We start from the raw sequence: 18,159 nt of genomic DNA on the forward strand, positions 1-18,159 counted from the left end.
CCAAATTCACAACCTCATCCTGGATCCTCAAGCCTGACAGTGTGTGTGTGTGTGTTTGTGTGAGTGTGCGTTTGTATATGTCTTAAGACATACTTATTTTGTGAAATTTGCAAGAATAGTAACCCTATATTATTTGAACCTATTAAAAAGTCGACTAAAGGGCTTCCAAAACGGATCATTCCTAGAAGGGTTGTCTAAAATGGCTCCTGGATTAATTTTCATTGTCTACATGTCTACTTTGAAGTCTTTCTGAATGTATTTAATTGTTCTTTGTTTATATATTTATGTCTGTGTGCAAAAGAGAGCACAAGATGGTGAGAAAGGCAAAGTATGTATGTGATTATCAGCGTAGTGTCGTCACTGGTGTCTCTTGCCTCACCCTTCTAGAAGAAGCTGGTTCAGTCAAGCGCAGGGGGCATCCAGTCACCCCGGTCGTCAGCCAGGCCCCTGCTCATGAGAACCTTTTCAGATGAGTCCAATACTGTCAGTTAAACAGGTACCAGCCAACTTTCAGGCCATTTAAGCCAATCAGTGATTTGCTCCCCCAGTCAACCAGTCCAGCAGCTCTCTCATCTCTAACTTTGAGTTTTAACAAGGAAATCAAAGACGGTAGCATAAAGGCCGCATTTATTTAGATTCTTTGTGTTCTTGTGTGTTGTGTTAGGCTCATATTGGCTGGCTGAAGAGATGCACTTTTCCCATGCCTCTTGTTTTGTTTAATCATTTCTATTAAACTGACCAAATGGTGCACTCACTTGATATGTGAAAGCATCCATTGACCTAATCTTTCAAAAGTTTTTTGTTTTTTTGTTTGTTTTTTTTGTGCAAGCTCGTGCTCCTTTCAGCCTCCCTTTCGATGCCCAGCTTGTATTTACCTTTCTGCATGCGCAGATGTGCTTTCAAATCCAAATTTTTATTTCAGCCTCTCGCATTTTTGGACCTTGTAAGAGTGTCTGTGTGTGAAGTGTCTGTGGTGGTTTCATCCTCTTTACCCAACAGTGTGAAACAGCAGGGCTGGCCTATGATTTTGGCCCCATTTTCTGAAATATATGTGCTGTTTGTAACAATGTGGTTTAATCATTTGTCGTGGTCACTGTCTTCTGTGTGTATATCCAAACCCTAATTGGTCGTGGCTGTCTGCTTACTGTTTTATATGTGAGTGCATTGCATGACTCGGTGCATGATGTGATGTTGGCATAAGCTCTGCCCAAATGCTACTTCATGACAGGGGGTAGACGAAAAAAATACCAAACACAAAAAAATGTAAACACCGCGAATAATGAAAAGCAGCCATTGTGTTGTGATGTTGTGCTAAATATCCTTAGGTGTTTACATTTAGTTTTTGTCCACCCCCTGGATGAAGGACTGAATGTTGCACATATCCGTCACTATTGACCATCGTCTCTGGTTGCGCAATTTTAGAAAGAGACTGTATGACAGCTTGCAGAGTTTAACTCACATTTCTACTTTCCCTGTAGCCATCATTGGAATCCCTCCTACAAACATCAAGGTAAACAAAGAGTCAGCACTAACCTTCTGTATTTGCTTAGTGTCTCTGCTGAGCTTCAGAAATTCAGTAGACTTGGATCAAATCGGGATCATTTCCTTTATTAATTTCTTTTTTAATCTGGTGGAGGAAACCGGTGGCATTGTAGTGACCTTCATGTTGTTAATCACTGCTTATTCATTTGGGGTGTGATTTCAAGGTGTCTCGTCCTTGTCCTCTTGTTGGTATGAACTTATGACGAAGACATCAGGTAACATCTGCTCACCCAATCCTTTTCAGATTGCAGCAGTAATGCCACTATCGTACAAGCATCTAAAGGAGCGCGACTAAAAGGCATCGAGGACTCATAACAGTCACGTCAACCTCATTCAGGGTCCCGTACCAAGGAAGAACGTCTGCCATCTGAAAGGAGGAGATGGAAAAAAATCAGAAGAAACGCGTTCGGTCCTTTGAGAGGGTTTAAAAGTCTTTTGACTTGTGTGTCTCCTTCTCCGTCCTTCGCTGTCCAACCTCAAAAAGCAGCCACCTCTCATGCATGCTTACAGAGCAGTGCTCTACATTCTTTTATACAGTATCTACTTAGACCCCAGGCATGAGTTTTCTTTCTTTCTTTCTTTTTTTTTTGTACCTTACTATAGAAGCGAATGCATACATGGCTGCCTTGTCAGTAGCTCTATTCATCTGCTGTTTTAACAAGCAGCTGAAATATCCACTTCAAGAATGCTAAATGTGCATGAAAGAAGGCTCAAAAGAACACAACTCCACCAACGTTTAGTCTCTGCATTCTACAAGCTTTTTTAATATATTATCAACAGTTTCAGAGGTTATTCTACTTTAGTGTTATTACACTTTTCAACTGTTAAGTTTTAAATTGTTTCAAATATTTTAGTAAACACACTCCTCAACGGATCCAAATCATTTGGGATGAAAAGTTACTGAATGTGATTTCAGCCCAGCTCAGATCAGCTTAACGACTGTTAAAGTGGTTTTCTGGTTGTAGATGTTTATTTGTATCTAGTAATGCCATTTATATTGAATACTAAGATATGAGGGGTCAGCAGAGGTCATATCAACCCTCAGTCCAAAAACTGCGTGTGTTTATGTAAGGCTAAGAAATGCATTAGAGATTTTAAGGATATTCTGGCAATGAGACATTGCTTGGAGCGTCACCTCCAATATTCCAACCTCAGAGATAGTTCAAGAGAGTCAGATTTGAATGAGAAAGTTAATATATGTACAGTAGTATAGAGATATATTGTTAGCATCTGCTCGAAGCCAAAAACATGAACGCAATGCGATCAGAGTCTGTCCGCACTCACGTGCCCTAAAAGTGATGTTTTGTTGTATGGGTGTGACACAAGTGTAGGGCAAATGCACTGGGTGAGAATAGCCACAAATGCCTGTGTGTAATGTTAAACCAGGATTACTTGAAACCTTACTGATGTAGTTCTGTTAGACATTTTCTGCACTATTAAGGAAACTGGTTTCTGCATTGTGTAGATGGTCACCAAGGCACATGAATATATGCCTGAGCGCACACACGCACATATCAGAGAAGAACATTACATGAACAGTAACCACCTTACACATAATGTCACACATGTACTAGAGCCTAAATGAGGTATTTGTATTCTTAGCCATTTACAAGTTTGCTTATTTTGTCTCAGTCAGGCTGAAGTTGGGGATTAAAGAAAACCAGCTTCATCGGAATAGTTAATGCCACTGTGAGACTCTACTCTCTGGAGTGGACCGTTCGGCCCCTTGTTTCTTCCTTTAACTTGTGTGTAGTGCTTCATACATTCCATTTAAACATAATTACATGATTTCAGACACTTTTGATGATGCTTTGGTTTGTTTCTTTTCCCCCCCTTTCTTTTCTTCACAAGTGTATATTGTGTACTTTGCATATTTATTAAGTAAATGTAATTTGACTCACAAATGTTATATTTTTTATTACTTTCAGTTTTAAATTGTGGAGCGTGTTCTGCTTTGTGTCATTTTAGTTGGCCTGTTTTACTACAGCTCTGTTGTGAGACTGTGCCAGTGTCATTAAATAGTCAATTTTATCTACACAAAGGCAGGCAGACCCTCCTCTGTGAAGACATTCAGCATCCCAAAAATTAGCCTCGGACCCAATGCCACTACTTTTTGTCTGGTGGTTTAACTGCAAGTTGAAGTTGAAAGCGATCATTGTTTAGATGCCAATCTGTATAGAATATGTCTTTATGATGATTTTAACTACTGCTTCGCTGATCTCTGCTCAAACATGCTGTGTATTAAATCTCCCTGACTGTAACCTAAATAGCTGTAAAAATAAAATTTAAAAAAATCATCTGCACAATGGCAAATGCAGCTGTTAGGCCTAAGGGACTTTAAGGATTTATATGGAAAGCAGGGGTTTTGTTTTGTTTTTGTTTTGTTTGGTCACCTAAAGACCTGTGCCAGAGATAACTGGATGTAAGATGATTCACAGAAGGGGCTGCCTGCTTTGTTACCAGATATAAACCTTTAAGTTACATATATATGGAAAAAAGAAATGCTATTTTCGAAGCTTAAAATGTGTTCAAATCTAATTTTGCCTGTCTAAATTAAAAGTAAAAAGAATGGATTGTATTTTTAATGCAACCTTTTTCCAGCCACTTTTTTTTATAAAATCAAAATGTTAAAAAAATAAGAAAAAAAAAAAAGCACGAGAGGCTTTGTGGTTGCGGACCCTGTCTGTGAGGGGTGGAGGTGGGCACAGCAGCAGTTCTGCACAGCAGGGACATCTTGCCACCTCCAGCCTTTTGGGTCTCCAGCTTCAACACTCTAAACCTCCAAGCTGAATGTACCTCTTTGAAAAAAAAATTATATTAAAAACCAGATGTTGTTCTTTAATAAAGCAGAATGTTTTGAAGATATACAAACTGCTTTGTGCTGCTTTGCACCACATGTTGTGTCAGCAGGTTTTGTCTGATGGAAGATCTGAATGTGTGTGCCTGAGAGGGGGGGGGGGGGGGCTGAGAGGCTAAGCTGGATCAGCTGAGTGACTGCTCTCCCACTGCTCCATGCATGGCCTCGGATTAAAAAAAACAAAACATTAAATCGCCGTCACTGTATAGGAGAGATTTACATACATGCATATTTACACGTTTTCTGCACTCTGCAGTTGATCTATTCCAGGGAGTTGTGGGCTGAGCTGTGGGGAGTTGGGTTGAGAGAGAGAGACTGCAACAGTATGTACACAATGCCACTCTTTCATATTTGTTCTTCGGTTTGAATGTGATTGTTGTGTATTAAAGGCTGTTTCACAAGGGTCAAACTTGTTGGCTGAGGGTGTGGAAGATTTTAATTTTTTATCAATGGCGCTATTCTCCTCAGTTTGTGCATCTATATTATAGTGACACTGGAGAAATAGGCACATGAGCATGATAGCCAAGCAGCCTAACACTTCAGGCTACTGTTAGTCAGTGACATGCTGAAGGCTTGGTGTGTGTGAGAGAGCAGAAAAGTTGGGAGGGAGTTGGCACTATATCGGGTCCGGACTCTTGAGCCCTGCGATGCAGAGCTGACGCATTAATGTTCAGAGAGAGGGAGAGTGCAGAGGGGAGAGGGAGGCAGCAGTGTCCAGATGGAGGAGCTCTGTTTGTTTTGAAGTAGCTGACTGCTGCTGAGAGCAGGGCAGGGTGGAGGGGGAAACCTCGCACTCGCTCGGGGCGACAACGAGACAACATACTAGTGTTTTGTTTGCCTGTGTGGACAGTTCTCCTGTCGTAGCTGTGCTGCTCAGTGTGGAGGCGCTCTATGCAGCTCAAGGTCAGGAACAGCCAGCGGCAGCCTCGGGGAATTGTCCCATCTGGATCTTGGGACCCGCGGAGGGAGGTGGGAAAACTTTCCTTGTTTAAATAAATGGCTATGGAGAGCCATGGGGCTGTGAAGAGGATGTGAGGCCCGGGATACTGTCACTACCTCCCAAAAGTAGCGTCAGTTCTCCTCTGGCTGATCTCGTGTCAGAGACGAAGGGAATGGGCCCAGCCTCACTGCAGGAGGACAGAGAGCTGAGGAAAGAGTCCAAGGAGGAGATGGAGAGCTACCGCTGCCTTCTACAGGCAGGCTCCCAGCTAGAGAGCACTCTGCAGCGTGAGTACACGTGATGCTGACAACCCACTTTAGACTTGTGGTAACCACCAGGCTTTTGAATGTAATCCTCTATCTGCTCTAAAACTAATTCCTTATTATTACATTTCAAATTGGTGCTTTCTGAACAGTGTAGCAGGAGGGTGCATTTGGTTTGATTTACAGTGTTCATTTGTGACTTCTGAGAAACGTGATGGGAGGTAACAGGAGAGCTGCACTCTCTTGGGTTAGGCAATATTATTGATGTGCCATTTCCTGTATCTCTGCCTCAACAGTGAGCTATTGCAGGGATTATGTTGGCTATTTTAGGCCATCACAGATGGATATTCTTCCATAGTAAGGATTTGTAACCTCGATATGCGAGGACTGTGGATTTTGGATCAGTGTAGGGGAGTGCAGGAAGCGAAAAACAAACCATTACTGTCAACTAAATCAAACAGAACACGAATAGATTTCTTATAAATTACATAATGCAGCTTGTAATTTTTCTTGGATGTTGACCCTTAGTTTACTGTTTACAGAATGGTTTACAGTTGTCACCCAATTTTAATTACTACACTTGGTGGAGGAAAGGAAAAGGTTGAACATAATAAAAAAACTAAATACATAGTAATAACATCTCCAAACCCTAATGCTTTTGCCAATCATCATTTTGAAGTTGCCTTACAGAAGTGAACTGAACAAAGAAGGTGATGGAATGAACATATATAGCACCTGCTGTGACCGGAACACCTTTCTCCAGAGGATCCTGAGATTATTTCTGGATTTTGGGAGGCGAGAGTTCTTTGCCTAATTGATGGAACTTTGTCTCCTTATGTCTGCCGTGGGTTGTGGAAATAACAGACAGCATGGAAAAGTTCTGTCTAAGTCAAGCAAAAATGGTTGTCCCCTGGATGACATTTAAACTTTATTCTCTGGGATTGTCATAATCTCCTTATTGTACATTGCTGTACAAAACTAATCATGCATTTATCATTAATGATACATGCTAAAGTGCATTTTTCTTTATTAGGCTTACCCCTAGCATTCCATAAGCAGTTTTGTCTTGCAATCTTCCACCATACTCTTGACACCAAACTTTATAACTGAGAATACAATGATTTGTTGACTTTAGCTCTGCTTTCAATACGATACTCCCGGACAGACTAATAGATAAACTGCTGGAAATTGGACTTCCTTCCACCACCTGCCGCTGGATCAGAGACTTCCTCTCAGACCGTGTACAGAGAGTTAGAGTGGGGCCTCATCTTTCCTCAGCCCTCAGCCTCAACACCGGCTCTCCACAAGGCTGTGTACTGAGTCCCCTACTGTACACTCTGTACACACATGACTGTGTTAGTTCCCACCCAGACAACACAGTCATCAAGTTTGCAGATGATACCACTGTGGTGGGGCTCATCTCAGGGGGAGATGAGACTGCATACAGAGCTGAAGTTCAGAGGCTGTCAGATTGGTGTGCAGACAACAACCTGGACCTCAATACCACCAAAACAAAAGAACTGGTAGTTGACTTCAGTAGGAGGAAGTCCGAGCTGCAGCCTGTCAGCATCAACGGGGAGTGCGTGGAAAGGGTCTCCAGTTTCAAGTTTCTGGGTGTGCACATAGACACAGACCTCCAATGGAGCTCTAACACCTCTGCGATCTTAAAGAAGGCCCAACAGCGTCTCCACTTTCTGAGAATCCTCAGAAAAATGGACCTGAAGAAGGAGCTGCTGACCGTCTTCTACCGCTGCTCCATTGAAAGTGTGCTGACATATTGCATCGGTGTGTGGTTCTCCAGCTGCACCACAGCACACAGAAAGGCACTCCAGAGGGTCATCAACATGGCCCAAAAAATCATTGGACATCCTCTTCCCTCCCTGAAAGACCTGTACAGCACTCGCTGTCTCAAGAGGGCACGCAGCATCCTACGGGACTGCACACACCCAGGACACCGGGTGTTTAAGCTGCTGCCGTCTGGCAGGAGGTTCAGGCTGCTGAGGTCCCGAACAAATAGACTCAAGGACAGCTTTTACAACAGGGCAATAGCCCTGATCAATGTAAATAGCTGACCTGACTGGATACCTCCCTGGACTTTTTAGGGGGAGGTAACAATGTTTAAAACGATAACAATAATATTTATATTTATAACAAGGTGCAATAATAATTAATGTGCAATAATAACAGTGTGCAATACACATACACTTATTCTTCTTTTTTATACTAAGTTAATATACTGTGTTGTGTTGTTTGTTACGTTGTGATGTGTCATATCGTGTCGTGTTGTGTTATATGTAGTGCCGACGTAGGACAGTTTTTCCAATTTCATTGTACTACTGTACTATGTATGACTGTGCAATGACAATAAAGCGTTATCTTATCTCTTATCTATAATAACATTTCTGTTTCTGAAAAATTCTCTCCCATCGACTGTTTAGAAGCTTTTAGTGCTTAAGTATTGACTGACATTTCTGATGGGTCGCTTTAATCTCAGCTGACACTCAAACACCCTTTTATAGGTTCAGCTTCAACTGACACTTGAGCTGCTTTAAGTGCCTCAATTTGGAATGTCTCTCCCACTCAGTTTCATGCAGACATCTATAATTTTATGGCATTTATACCTGCAGAGTCAGAGGCAGCTGTGTTCTAGATACCACAGATTAATAAAATATGAAAGGGAAGCTCATGACTGAACACTACAAAGTAAAATGGCATGTAGCACATCATTAGCAAATATATCCAGTTATATATATTCTTATATTCAGAATAAATACAGTCACAGTATAACAAATTCTAACAAAATCACTGAAAGTATTTGGTGCAGGTCACATATCCTCAAAGTGAATATTAAAAGCACCAGGACTTCCAATCCGAAGCCTTTTTCTGTGATTGTGCAGGTTCTGCAATTCAGACCTTTCTGGTTTAAAACCAATCTAGATTGCTTGTATCCCAGCGGGTAGAATACTTTAATACTTAATTTTCTTCTACCCTTTTCTATCAGAATGCAGTCACCCACCAGTCTAATCCCCTTAGCATTTAAAGCTTCATTTAGCGAAATAACTCATGACCTAAAAGCAGTATGAGGCTAGGCCACTCTGTACTGCGAAGCTGTTTGTATCTTTAAGAGGGGATTTCTTGCTCTGAAAGAGATTACGTGTGTCTACGTTTTGGGACTCTGTAATATCAGACTACAATATCATCCATGAGAATGCACGTTCTGCATTGAATCAGCCTTTTTATATTTTACTAAGAATTGCTGTTCTGTGTAAATAAACTGGGCAATATGAACAGTTTTTTGGACTTTATTATGAAATCACCAGTGGTACATTTCTTTTCTCTACAGAACATTTTAGTAAGTGTTAAATTGAAAGTCACATTTAAAGAGCTTCAGTAGCTTTAGTGCATTGGACTTGACATTTTATCAACATATTAATACTGCTATCTTATATTGAAGGGTGTGCTCTGCAGGCACTCCTCATTTTGTAGAGATTTATTTTCACTCGGGACATTTTCCTCCAGCAATCGTTGTTTAAAAGCATGCGATTCATTATTATAAAAGATTAATAAATGGAAAAGAACAGTGGCGGCGACTGCTTTATATAGAAGTGGTACGAAATCAACACTGATTTCATCTGTTTGGACAATAGAGATAAGCTCCTCTGCCTTCAGCTCAGCAAGCAGACTCAGAGGATTGGTCTGAGTCTAGATCTCTTGACCGGTATCAAATCTCTGCTTCCCAGCACACTGGCAAACATTCCTCCTTCTCTGTGACTAAGAACAGAAGAGCAAACAGAGGTTATTTGACTTTCACCCTAATGTCACCTGGAAAGGTCATGACGCAAGATAAAAGAGAATCAGTGTTTCCTCAGAGGAATAACTTTGGTAAAGTACACAAAGATTTACCTATTTATAAATTTCGTTATAGTTGTTATGGTACACAATGATTAGTGCTTTATATTTTCCACATTTTCCTGAGTGGTGTACAGTGAGGCACAAGGACTGATTGAAGGACCACAGGGCATTTTATTTGGCAGTGTTCTTAAGTGCTTTCAGTCACGGGATAGGCTGGTAATCTTGCAGGGTGAGGGCGAGGGGGGGGGCGAGTGCAGTGTTTCCACAAACTGGCACGTTTATTAAACACGCTGCAGTTTGCAGCCCAGGCTACCTCTCATTTGATCAAATAAAGCTGAAGTCTGCAGTGTGTACACTTTTGTACTCTGGACATGTTAGGGTGACAATAAAATTGCTTACATTAAACTTTTTACACATTTGCATGGTTTAATCCAATGCATCATGCACTCCTCTACATTCTTCCTGCTCACACAGTTTTATATCCACATATGCTGCATTAACCTGTTGGAAAATGTGCTTTATCATGAATTTACATTATATAAGATCTACTCATTTAAGACCTGTCCTAACCTTCTGAGTGTGTTGTGGCATCAGATAAAGATCATTATATAACTATTGCAGTGTGGCGGTAATTTCATCCTGAATCTACGTGTGCACAGTCCAATCACTGGTCCTGCAGGGGCCTGCTTGGCTTATCTCTTCTCTATTACAGAAACACATCAAATATTCAGCAGGTAGAAGTAGAGCTCATTACTTGCTCCCTGACAGCCTGACGGGCACTGTTACTGCAGTCGACTCATGGAAAATAACACCTTCTTTACTCTTCCTCTGTTTGGTTAGCCTTCTCTAATCTTTTTCTGGATGGATTTTTCTCTCTCGCAGCTTCAATAAATTTTTAATGTCTGTTCATTGTAGATGAGCACACAGTGACCTTTAGTATTGCTTTAACAAATAACCACCTTTTATAATGTGAGTAATATTCCTGGATGCAGTTTTGTCATAATTGGAGTGAAAGCCAGGAAGCTTTATTTGGTGATGCTGCTTATTTCCCCCCATTAAGCTTCACTATAAATGAGATCATCCACTAGATCCACTGGATGTACTGTAACAGAAAAGTGAGCATATGTTAGCAGTCACAACACAACAATGACTCATTGACTGTGTGTTTGCCTCCTGGACATATGGCTGACTAGAACACTAATAACACTGAGCATAAAATATGCAGGCAGACTTAAAAGTACCCCAATATCACTTCAGATGCTGTAATTTCACCTCACAGGATGGCTTCAGATGCAGGCTTTACATCTAACCACAGACGCAGCTACTGAAAGTTCATGACCATGGATTGTACATGCTGATGTTTAATAATTCATCAGCAAAATTCCAAGTAGACAGAGGCTGGTCAGGTTTCAGTGAGCCATTCTTTTCTTCCTTGATGTAAAGGTGATTGTGTTATGTTACTGTCTTTATAAACAGCAACTCATAGTTAACTTTTTTTGATGTGATTAGGCCCATAGTTTGTTGGCCTCTGCACACCACCACAGCAGATTTAAAATAAAACAACCCAGATGTGATTGATGTGCAGACTTTCAGCTTGAATTCAAAGAGCTGAACAAAAGTATAGCAGTAACTGTTTAACTGTGACCTTCATTTTCAGAGTAAAAGGTAATTGGAAATTTGACTGACAGTTTTATGGTGAAATGAGACCTATTTTCTTCTTCTTGTTGTTTTTTTTTTAAATGACAATGAAGCAGGAATAATATCTGAACCTTATTCAGCGTGTTGAATTTGTATTTTACAGCTTTACATGGTAATTGTAAATATGAGGCCAAAAAGCCATGAATGCATGATCACAGAATTATTTCCATGTTCAAAATACATGACTACATAAAATCAAACAAAGTCAAGAACACTCTTGATGAGTAAGGAGTATCCTTGTCAAAGTGTACAATCAAGAGGCACCTTCATGGATGAAAATACAAAGCGCTTACAACCAGGTGCAAACCACTTGTTACAGGAAGTTCAGATCAGACTTTGGCACAAAACATCTAAAAAAAGTCTGCAAGTTCATTCAAAAATAGCTTTGAACAGATGATACGGCACACTTTGTCTCACAGTGATGAGAAGAGAAAAGTACGGAGGAGAGAAACAGCTCATGGAAAAAAAAAAGTATTCTACACTGACCAAATCAGTCACCTGATCTCAACCCAATAGAACAAGCGTTTCAGTTATTAGAATAAAACACTGAACATAAAAAGACCCACAAACAAGCGGGAGCTGAAGGTGGCTGTAGTAAAGGCTACAAAAGATTTTCAGTATTAAAAACAATCCTTAACCATCCAATCAGGCTGAGCCTCTGAAAATGGGAGACTATGTGTAAAAACGGCTGTAATCCCTTAACAGTTAACATAAAATTTTTGTTTAAAATTAAAAATAAAAGTCTGCACTTCAATCATGGGTTGATTTCCACTGAAAATCCACTGTGGTATTATCCCGGAAAACAAAAAATTATGCAACTAACTTAATTTTAATTTAGATACATACCAAACGGGTGTTCTAAGGATAAAGCACAAAACAAATCCATGCTTTGTTTTGTTGTTTTTGTTTTTTACATTTAAGTGACTACTTGTTTATATTTTTGCACTGCTTTCCTAAAAGCTTGGATTTTTCTGACCTTCTTGCAGAGGTGACTGTGCCTGTGAGCATGAAGGAAGTGGGAGGCTATATAGAGAAACAGGTAGCATACCTGTCAGGTGAGTTTTGTTAATCATTTCCTTACTGTTATGTATCTTGTATCTTTGAAAGATAGTCATTGCTTTTTGTGCTTCCCAGGGGGCCGTGGGGAAGACTCCAGCGTTATCATCACTCTCCCAGAATGCTCAGCTTTCAGTGACATTCCAGAGGAAGCTCTAACCAAAGTTTTTACCTACCTCACTCTCATCCCTCGGTGTGTTCTTGCTCGTTTTTTTATGACTCTCTCACTCACTGCAGTGCACCAAAACCTCAGTTGCTTGTATTCTGAGCACAGCTGAACTGGCCTTTAGCGTTCATCATCTCAGGGTCAAATGCCCTTTCTGGTGTCCTCTAAGCCTCATTCTTTCAAGAGATTAAGGAAGCTTAAATCAGATTATTGGTCTTTCTTTTCCCTCACACATGATTTTGATTGGTATAAACATTTTTAGATAATATGGAATAATATGGATAATATGGAATTACAGTACCAAATATGTGCTTGTTTATGTTTGCTTATTTTGTATCTGTGTGCTCTAAAACAATAAATTCACAATCATTGCACAGACTTATACAAATGCCTATTACTGCTTGCAGAACGAGGCAACCTGGAGTCAAATTTATCATTATTTTAGACCGAAGGCTGGACACTTGGGCATCTATCAAAACGGCGCTTGCCAGGATAGCAGTAAGTTCCGTATATTTTATTTCATAAAAACTGTTTCTAACTTAATCGATGTGCAGAACAAATACATTATTTATCTTCACCTGTAAGCTGCAACGTTGCCCAGAAGCTGCTATTTAATTTAGGAGTTGCTCTCTCTGGTACTGAAACCGTGAACAATACCTGAATAGCACTATTAAAGCAATATTTTTTTCATTATAGTAATTTGTTAATTTTTCTCTTATGTTTTTGCGAGTAGTGCATAGTTTGCAGAAGACCCCGGTCTGGTCTGTATCGAATGTCCCGTCGCATAGGGCTGCAAATCTGTGAGTAAGCAAAAACTGAGTGATGACGCGGGATGCTGAGGAGAGGAAGGGATAAGGAAGACGAGCGGGAGGGGAGACGTTGCAGTGTACTGCCACGCTCTGCTGTCTGAGGCAGCAGCGGGCAGCAGCAGTGCTGCGGCTGTGGGCAGGCATCCGGAGGGAGCTGCATACCTCAGCTTGGCACAGATTTTCAGTGATCGGGCGGGCACTTATACTTTGCCGAGATGGCTTCCAATACCATGGCCGATTGCTTTTACCGGCGACGAATGCCGAAGATCCGGAGGAGCCCGGTAATAAGCCGCTGGTTTGTTTTAATCCATCATGTGAAGAGTTAAGTTGAAGTTACTAGGCGGGCAGGGCGAATGCAGCGGGGGCATCAGCTGTGGGTGCTGGCGAGTGTAGCACTGCGGTGCAGAACGCGCTTTGTGCTTAGTCATGCGGTCGGTTGTGTGTGATACCTGAGCGATCCCCTGTGTAGTTTGACTGATGACTTTTTGTAGTGCATGCATCCTGAGGGTAAGAGGTCGATTCGGGACAAGTAAATGTCCCATGCATATAAAATAAACAAATAAATAACTCTGCTGCAGAGTTGACTCCTGCACCACTCGAAGCTACATAATGTAAACGATGTAAAGTACTTTGCCTATGCCTGAAGATATAAATGGCCTGTATTTGTATAGCGCTTTACTTAGTCCCTATGGACCCCAAAGCGCTTTACACTACATTCAGTCATCCACCCATTCACACACACTGGTGATGGCAGCTACATGGTAGCCACAGCTGCCCTGACAGAGGCGAGGCTGCCGGGCACTGGCGCCACCGGGCCCTCTGACCACCACCAGTAGGCAACGGGTGAAGTGTCTTGCCTAAGGACACGACGACCGAGACTGTCGGAGCCGGGGGCTCGAACCGGCAACCTTCCGAAGACGAACTGCCAACTGCCCCCAAAATAGGCATTTATTTTATTTGCTTGCCCTTTAGGTTCGAATGCAATACGCCTTAGTTACTTGTGGTTTTCAGCACATCTTTAGTTAGACTTGACTAGAATGCTGGTGAAATGCAGCCCTTATATTTGAGGTAAAATGTAGATCCCGAGCAGAAATTCCTACACGCAATGACCTCAGATAACCTGATGATGAAATCCAGAGGCCTGTAAATAGCAGTCTTCACTGACTGAACCTTGAATTCATCAGTCTGACAGTAATTGCTTGAGTGGCACACTCTAGCGATTACTGATTAACATTCACCCCTTTCTCTCCTTCTTCCTCTGCTTATAAAGCATACGTTCGTTTTTATGTTGATGCTGGAAAAAAGCTCATATATTTGTTTTTGTCCAACATAGTGAGGTTAGCTACAAAAGTTTAGATTTATACTGAGTCCTCCTAAATATGCCTCGTCATCAATCATACACTAACCCCTGTTTTTTATTTTATTGTATTTTTTTTATCCACATCAAGGCTTCCTTTCCTGGGAACCTCCACCTGGTCTTGGTGCTCCGACCTACCAGCTTCTTCCACCGTACTGTTACTGATATAGGCTTCCGCTTCAGCCAGGAGGACTTCATGCTCAAAATGCCAGTAAGGCAGCTCCTCCTCAGTTACCAAACATGTGTCCCATCAAAACGAGGTACACCTCATTCTTATTACAACCTTGAGCTCCATAAGTCACATGTTTTTTGGTGAACACCACCAAGAACCGAGAACTGATTTCAGTATGAACTTTTGACCTAATTATTATTAAATAATTATAGCAACCTCTTATGCATGCCAAATGGTTCTAATAATCCCATTAGCCAGAAAGCTACAGACCACACAGACGTGTCAGTAGTTGATCATACCATCTTCAGTATGGCAGACGTATTTGGACATTTTCTCATCTACAAAAACAACCTGTGATATCTTTTAAAACAAGAGTTATAAAGTGAGCATCTGTCAGGTCTCAGTTTCTGTCTGTACCTTTAGGTGGTGATGCTGAGTTCTGTCACAGACCTGCTGCGCTACATTGATGAGAACCAGCTGACGTCAGAGTTTGGAGGCACTCTGGACTACTGTCACAGTGACTGGATTGTTTTGCGGACGGTGAGCTCCAGATTCAAAAGCACAGTCCAGTCAAACAATAAAAATCTATCGTTCTACATTCCCTCTATGACAGAGCTGACATTTTTACAGATATTCAATATACATTCTGTCATCTTCCAAAGTATTCTTGAGTTTTCAAACCTCTCCAGAGTGACATCAGCATGCTCTTAATGTGGCTGTGCTGTCTTGCTTCTTTGCATATGTCACATCAGGGCCCTTTTTTACTGTTAAAACTCTATTAAGAACAGTGAGTCAAAGATTCTTCTTTTTTCCTACTCAAATGAATACTACAGTGTAATTAATTGTCTATGCACTCATATTGCTTTGTTTTTGCGTTTGCATTTCTCAATACAGGCCATTGAAAGTTTCGCTGTAACAGTCAAAGACATTGCACAGATGCTACAGGGCTTTGGTACTGAGCTGGCAGAGACGGAGCTGCCTGAAGAGGCGAAAGCCATAGAGTATCTCCTCGAGTTGCACACGGACAAGTACAGAAAACTGAAAGTAAGTACAGAAAACTGATGTTTTCCATTGAGATACGTTTAGTAATATCAAAACTTTGACATTAATCTAGTGTTATGTGCTACAATCTTTTCCTCCTTTGGAAGGATGCAATCAGGTCGGTGTCAAAGGAGGGTCGTCATCTTCTCTCCAGCCTGGAGACCACTGCGAAGGAGGATGACTCCCAGTGGGACGTGAAGCTGGACTGGGAGACTGTGCAAAGGTAAATTATCTTCAAGCAACAGTTTTTGTCTTGTAGCTGTTTTAAAAAAGTATATTTCAAAGTAAAATTGTAATCTACACCGTCCTTCTTCTAGCCAAAGTGTAAAACTAATGCTTACTGAGCAGTAGCTTTAATAGGAGAAGCAAATGAGATCAAAGGGAATGCACTTCGTGTTTTTAGGCTTCTCGCCCAGCTCAGAGACATGGAGTCTGCCTTTGACGGCTTTTTTGAGAAGCATCATCTAAAGCTCCATCAGTATCTCCAGTTGCTCAGATATGAGCAAAGCTTTCAGGAGGTAAGGTTGTCATCTACCTGTCTGTCTATGTTTGTGTTTTTGTGACTAATGCCTCTGGAATCTAACAGAGGTCTGCTTTATAGTTAGTCTTTTCTTTTCTGTTTAGATGGAGTTATGTCTAGAGCATCTCACAGCTCAGGAGAGGGAACTATGCATATCTGCGAACAGTCTGGCTGAAACAGAACAGGCCCTCAAAAGGCTGAACAATCTAGAGTCCAATGCACAGGTCAGTGTTTCTCCAACATTAATTAAAATTAAGCTTTTTTTTTTGCTCTGCTACTATTTAAATTAAAATGAGGTAATTTTAGTGTGTATTTACAGCACCAAATTCTAACTCAAATTTCCTTTAAATAACTAAACTGTATAATATGTCCGGAGGTACTATATTTTTGCATATACCTGTATATGTGTATAGTGTTGCCAGAATCTTTCAGTTTTTATAGTACGTCCAATAAAACTGACTCCTTCCTTGGTGTGATTCCCTGTTGATCAGGAGGTGACAGCTCGGGCCCAGATAATCATCCTTCATGGACACCAGCTATCAGCTGGTCACCACTATGCCATGGCTCTCATCATGCAACGCTGCAATGAGCTTCGTCACTACTGTGATACACTCACTGCTGCTCTCAAGTCCAAACACACTCGTCTTCTGCAAACACACCAGATGCTGCTTTGTCTTGGGCAGGTATTTAGAGATACACATTTATATACGAACATGCAAGCACACTCATATCTCTTGTATGATACGCATGCGCCCTTTGTCTTCAGGCCCAGACTTGGTGTGATGATGCGGCATATCTACTGGCCAATCAGCTAGTAGATAAGTTTCAGTCTAAGGAGGGGGCCCAGGCTGCTCTGAGGGACATTGAGAAGCTCTTGGAAGGGGCTCCGTCTATGCTGAGCTCAGGACTTGACATTGTAACCGCTGAATATGAGGCTGTTATTACACCTCATTTTCAAGTAAGCTAACCGACCCTAATATGTGAAAACAATGTTACAAAACCAAACGTATAATGAGAGAAATTCCGACCTAATTCAAGCAGTCGCATTATTGGATTGTTACATTAAAATGAAAACTCCTTTGCCTTACATCTCTTCTCTCTCCCTCTCCCTTTCTTTTTGGCTCTCTGTAGGCCCAGATTGGGAAAATGTTTGAGAAGCACGCAGCAGTACAGCAGATGATCCAGAATCGACAGGCTTGTCTAAGGAAGCTGGCTGATAAACACGTACGACCGGTCCAACTGGTGGCCCCCAGGCCTGAAAACACACCACGATCCAAGTCTCCGCTCTTCTCTCCAAAACATGGTACAGCACAGGCACACAGATACAAACCAGCTTACTTCAAAAGAAGAATCGTTATTGAAATAGAGAATTTGTCACCCCGTTTATGAACACAAATGATGACTTTTTTTCTTTTTTTTTCTCACACTGGATGAAGTATCACTTGTCCTCAATTAAATGCCCAGATTTGCAGCGTATGGTATAAGCTCACACTGTTGGCTCTCCTTCTTGTTTCTTTCTTTTGGGCACCATGATTCATTGAACACATGACATGTAACATTATCAGATACATTCACTGTCTAGCAACTAGGTTTTCCTCAATGGCCGTCAGGTTTAGCACACCCCCGTTACAAATGAGCTAGAGCAGGGGTCGCAGGTATAATCGGTCCACTGGGAAATGCCTGACTAAGCTATTAGTCATGTTGGTTGCTATACAACCATATGTGGTTCATATACATTGAAGAACTTTTCTTCTCCTGCTATGTCTCACGGGAGGCTGCACAAAGCTAACATTATGCAGCATATCCAACTGACATAGTATGTGTTATCTGGTGTCTGTGTTTGTGTTTTTTAAGAATGTGCAACTGTAAAAAGATTATTCTCCATT

General features: G+C 41.3%; 1 protein-coding gene across 10 annotated transcripts in view; it reads left to right on the forward strand.

The window, feature by feature from the left end:
* The window catches only part of LOC113007858 (ATPase phospholipid transporting 11C (ATP11C blood group)), a 70,296-nt gene that overhangs the window by 42,100 nt on the left and 10,037 nt on the right, over positions 1-18,159 (forward strand). For 2 of the 10 annotated variants that reach the window (XM_026144867.1, XM_026144891.1), the window contains exons 29-31: positions 388-496; positions 1,479-1,510; positions 1,787-1,816. In XM_026144867.1, coding sequence (XP_026000652.1) covers positions 388-492 — 105 coding nt within the window. In that variant the 3' untranslated portion in view covers positions 493-496; positions 1,479-1,510; positions 1,787-1,816. Of the gene's footprint in view, positions 1-387; positions 497-1,478; positions 1,511-1,786; positions 4,082-4,523; positions 5,627-12,138; positions 12,208-12,286; positions 12,402-12,781; positions 12,873-13,111; positions 13,465-14,631; positions 14,801-15,135; positions 15,253-15,606; positions 15,757-15,860; positions 15,977-16,156; positions 16,272-16,377; positions 16,498-16,764; positions 16,957-17,039; positions 17,232-17,404; positions 17,577-18,159 lie in introns of those variants that run through there. The other 8 variants (XM_026144925.1, XM_026144935.1, XM_026144944.1 and 5 more) reach the window with 8 other exon arrangements.

This window comes from Astatotilapia calliptera, chromosome 2 (genome assembly GCF_900246225.1).
Source record: "Astatotilapia calliptera chromosome 2, fAstCal1.2, whole genome shotgun sequence".
Lineage (NCBI taxonomy): Eukaryota > Metazoa > Chordata > Actinopteri > Cichliformes > Cichlidae > Astatotilapia > Astatotilapia calliptera.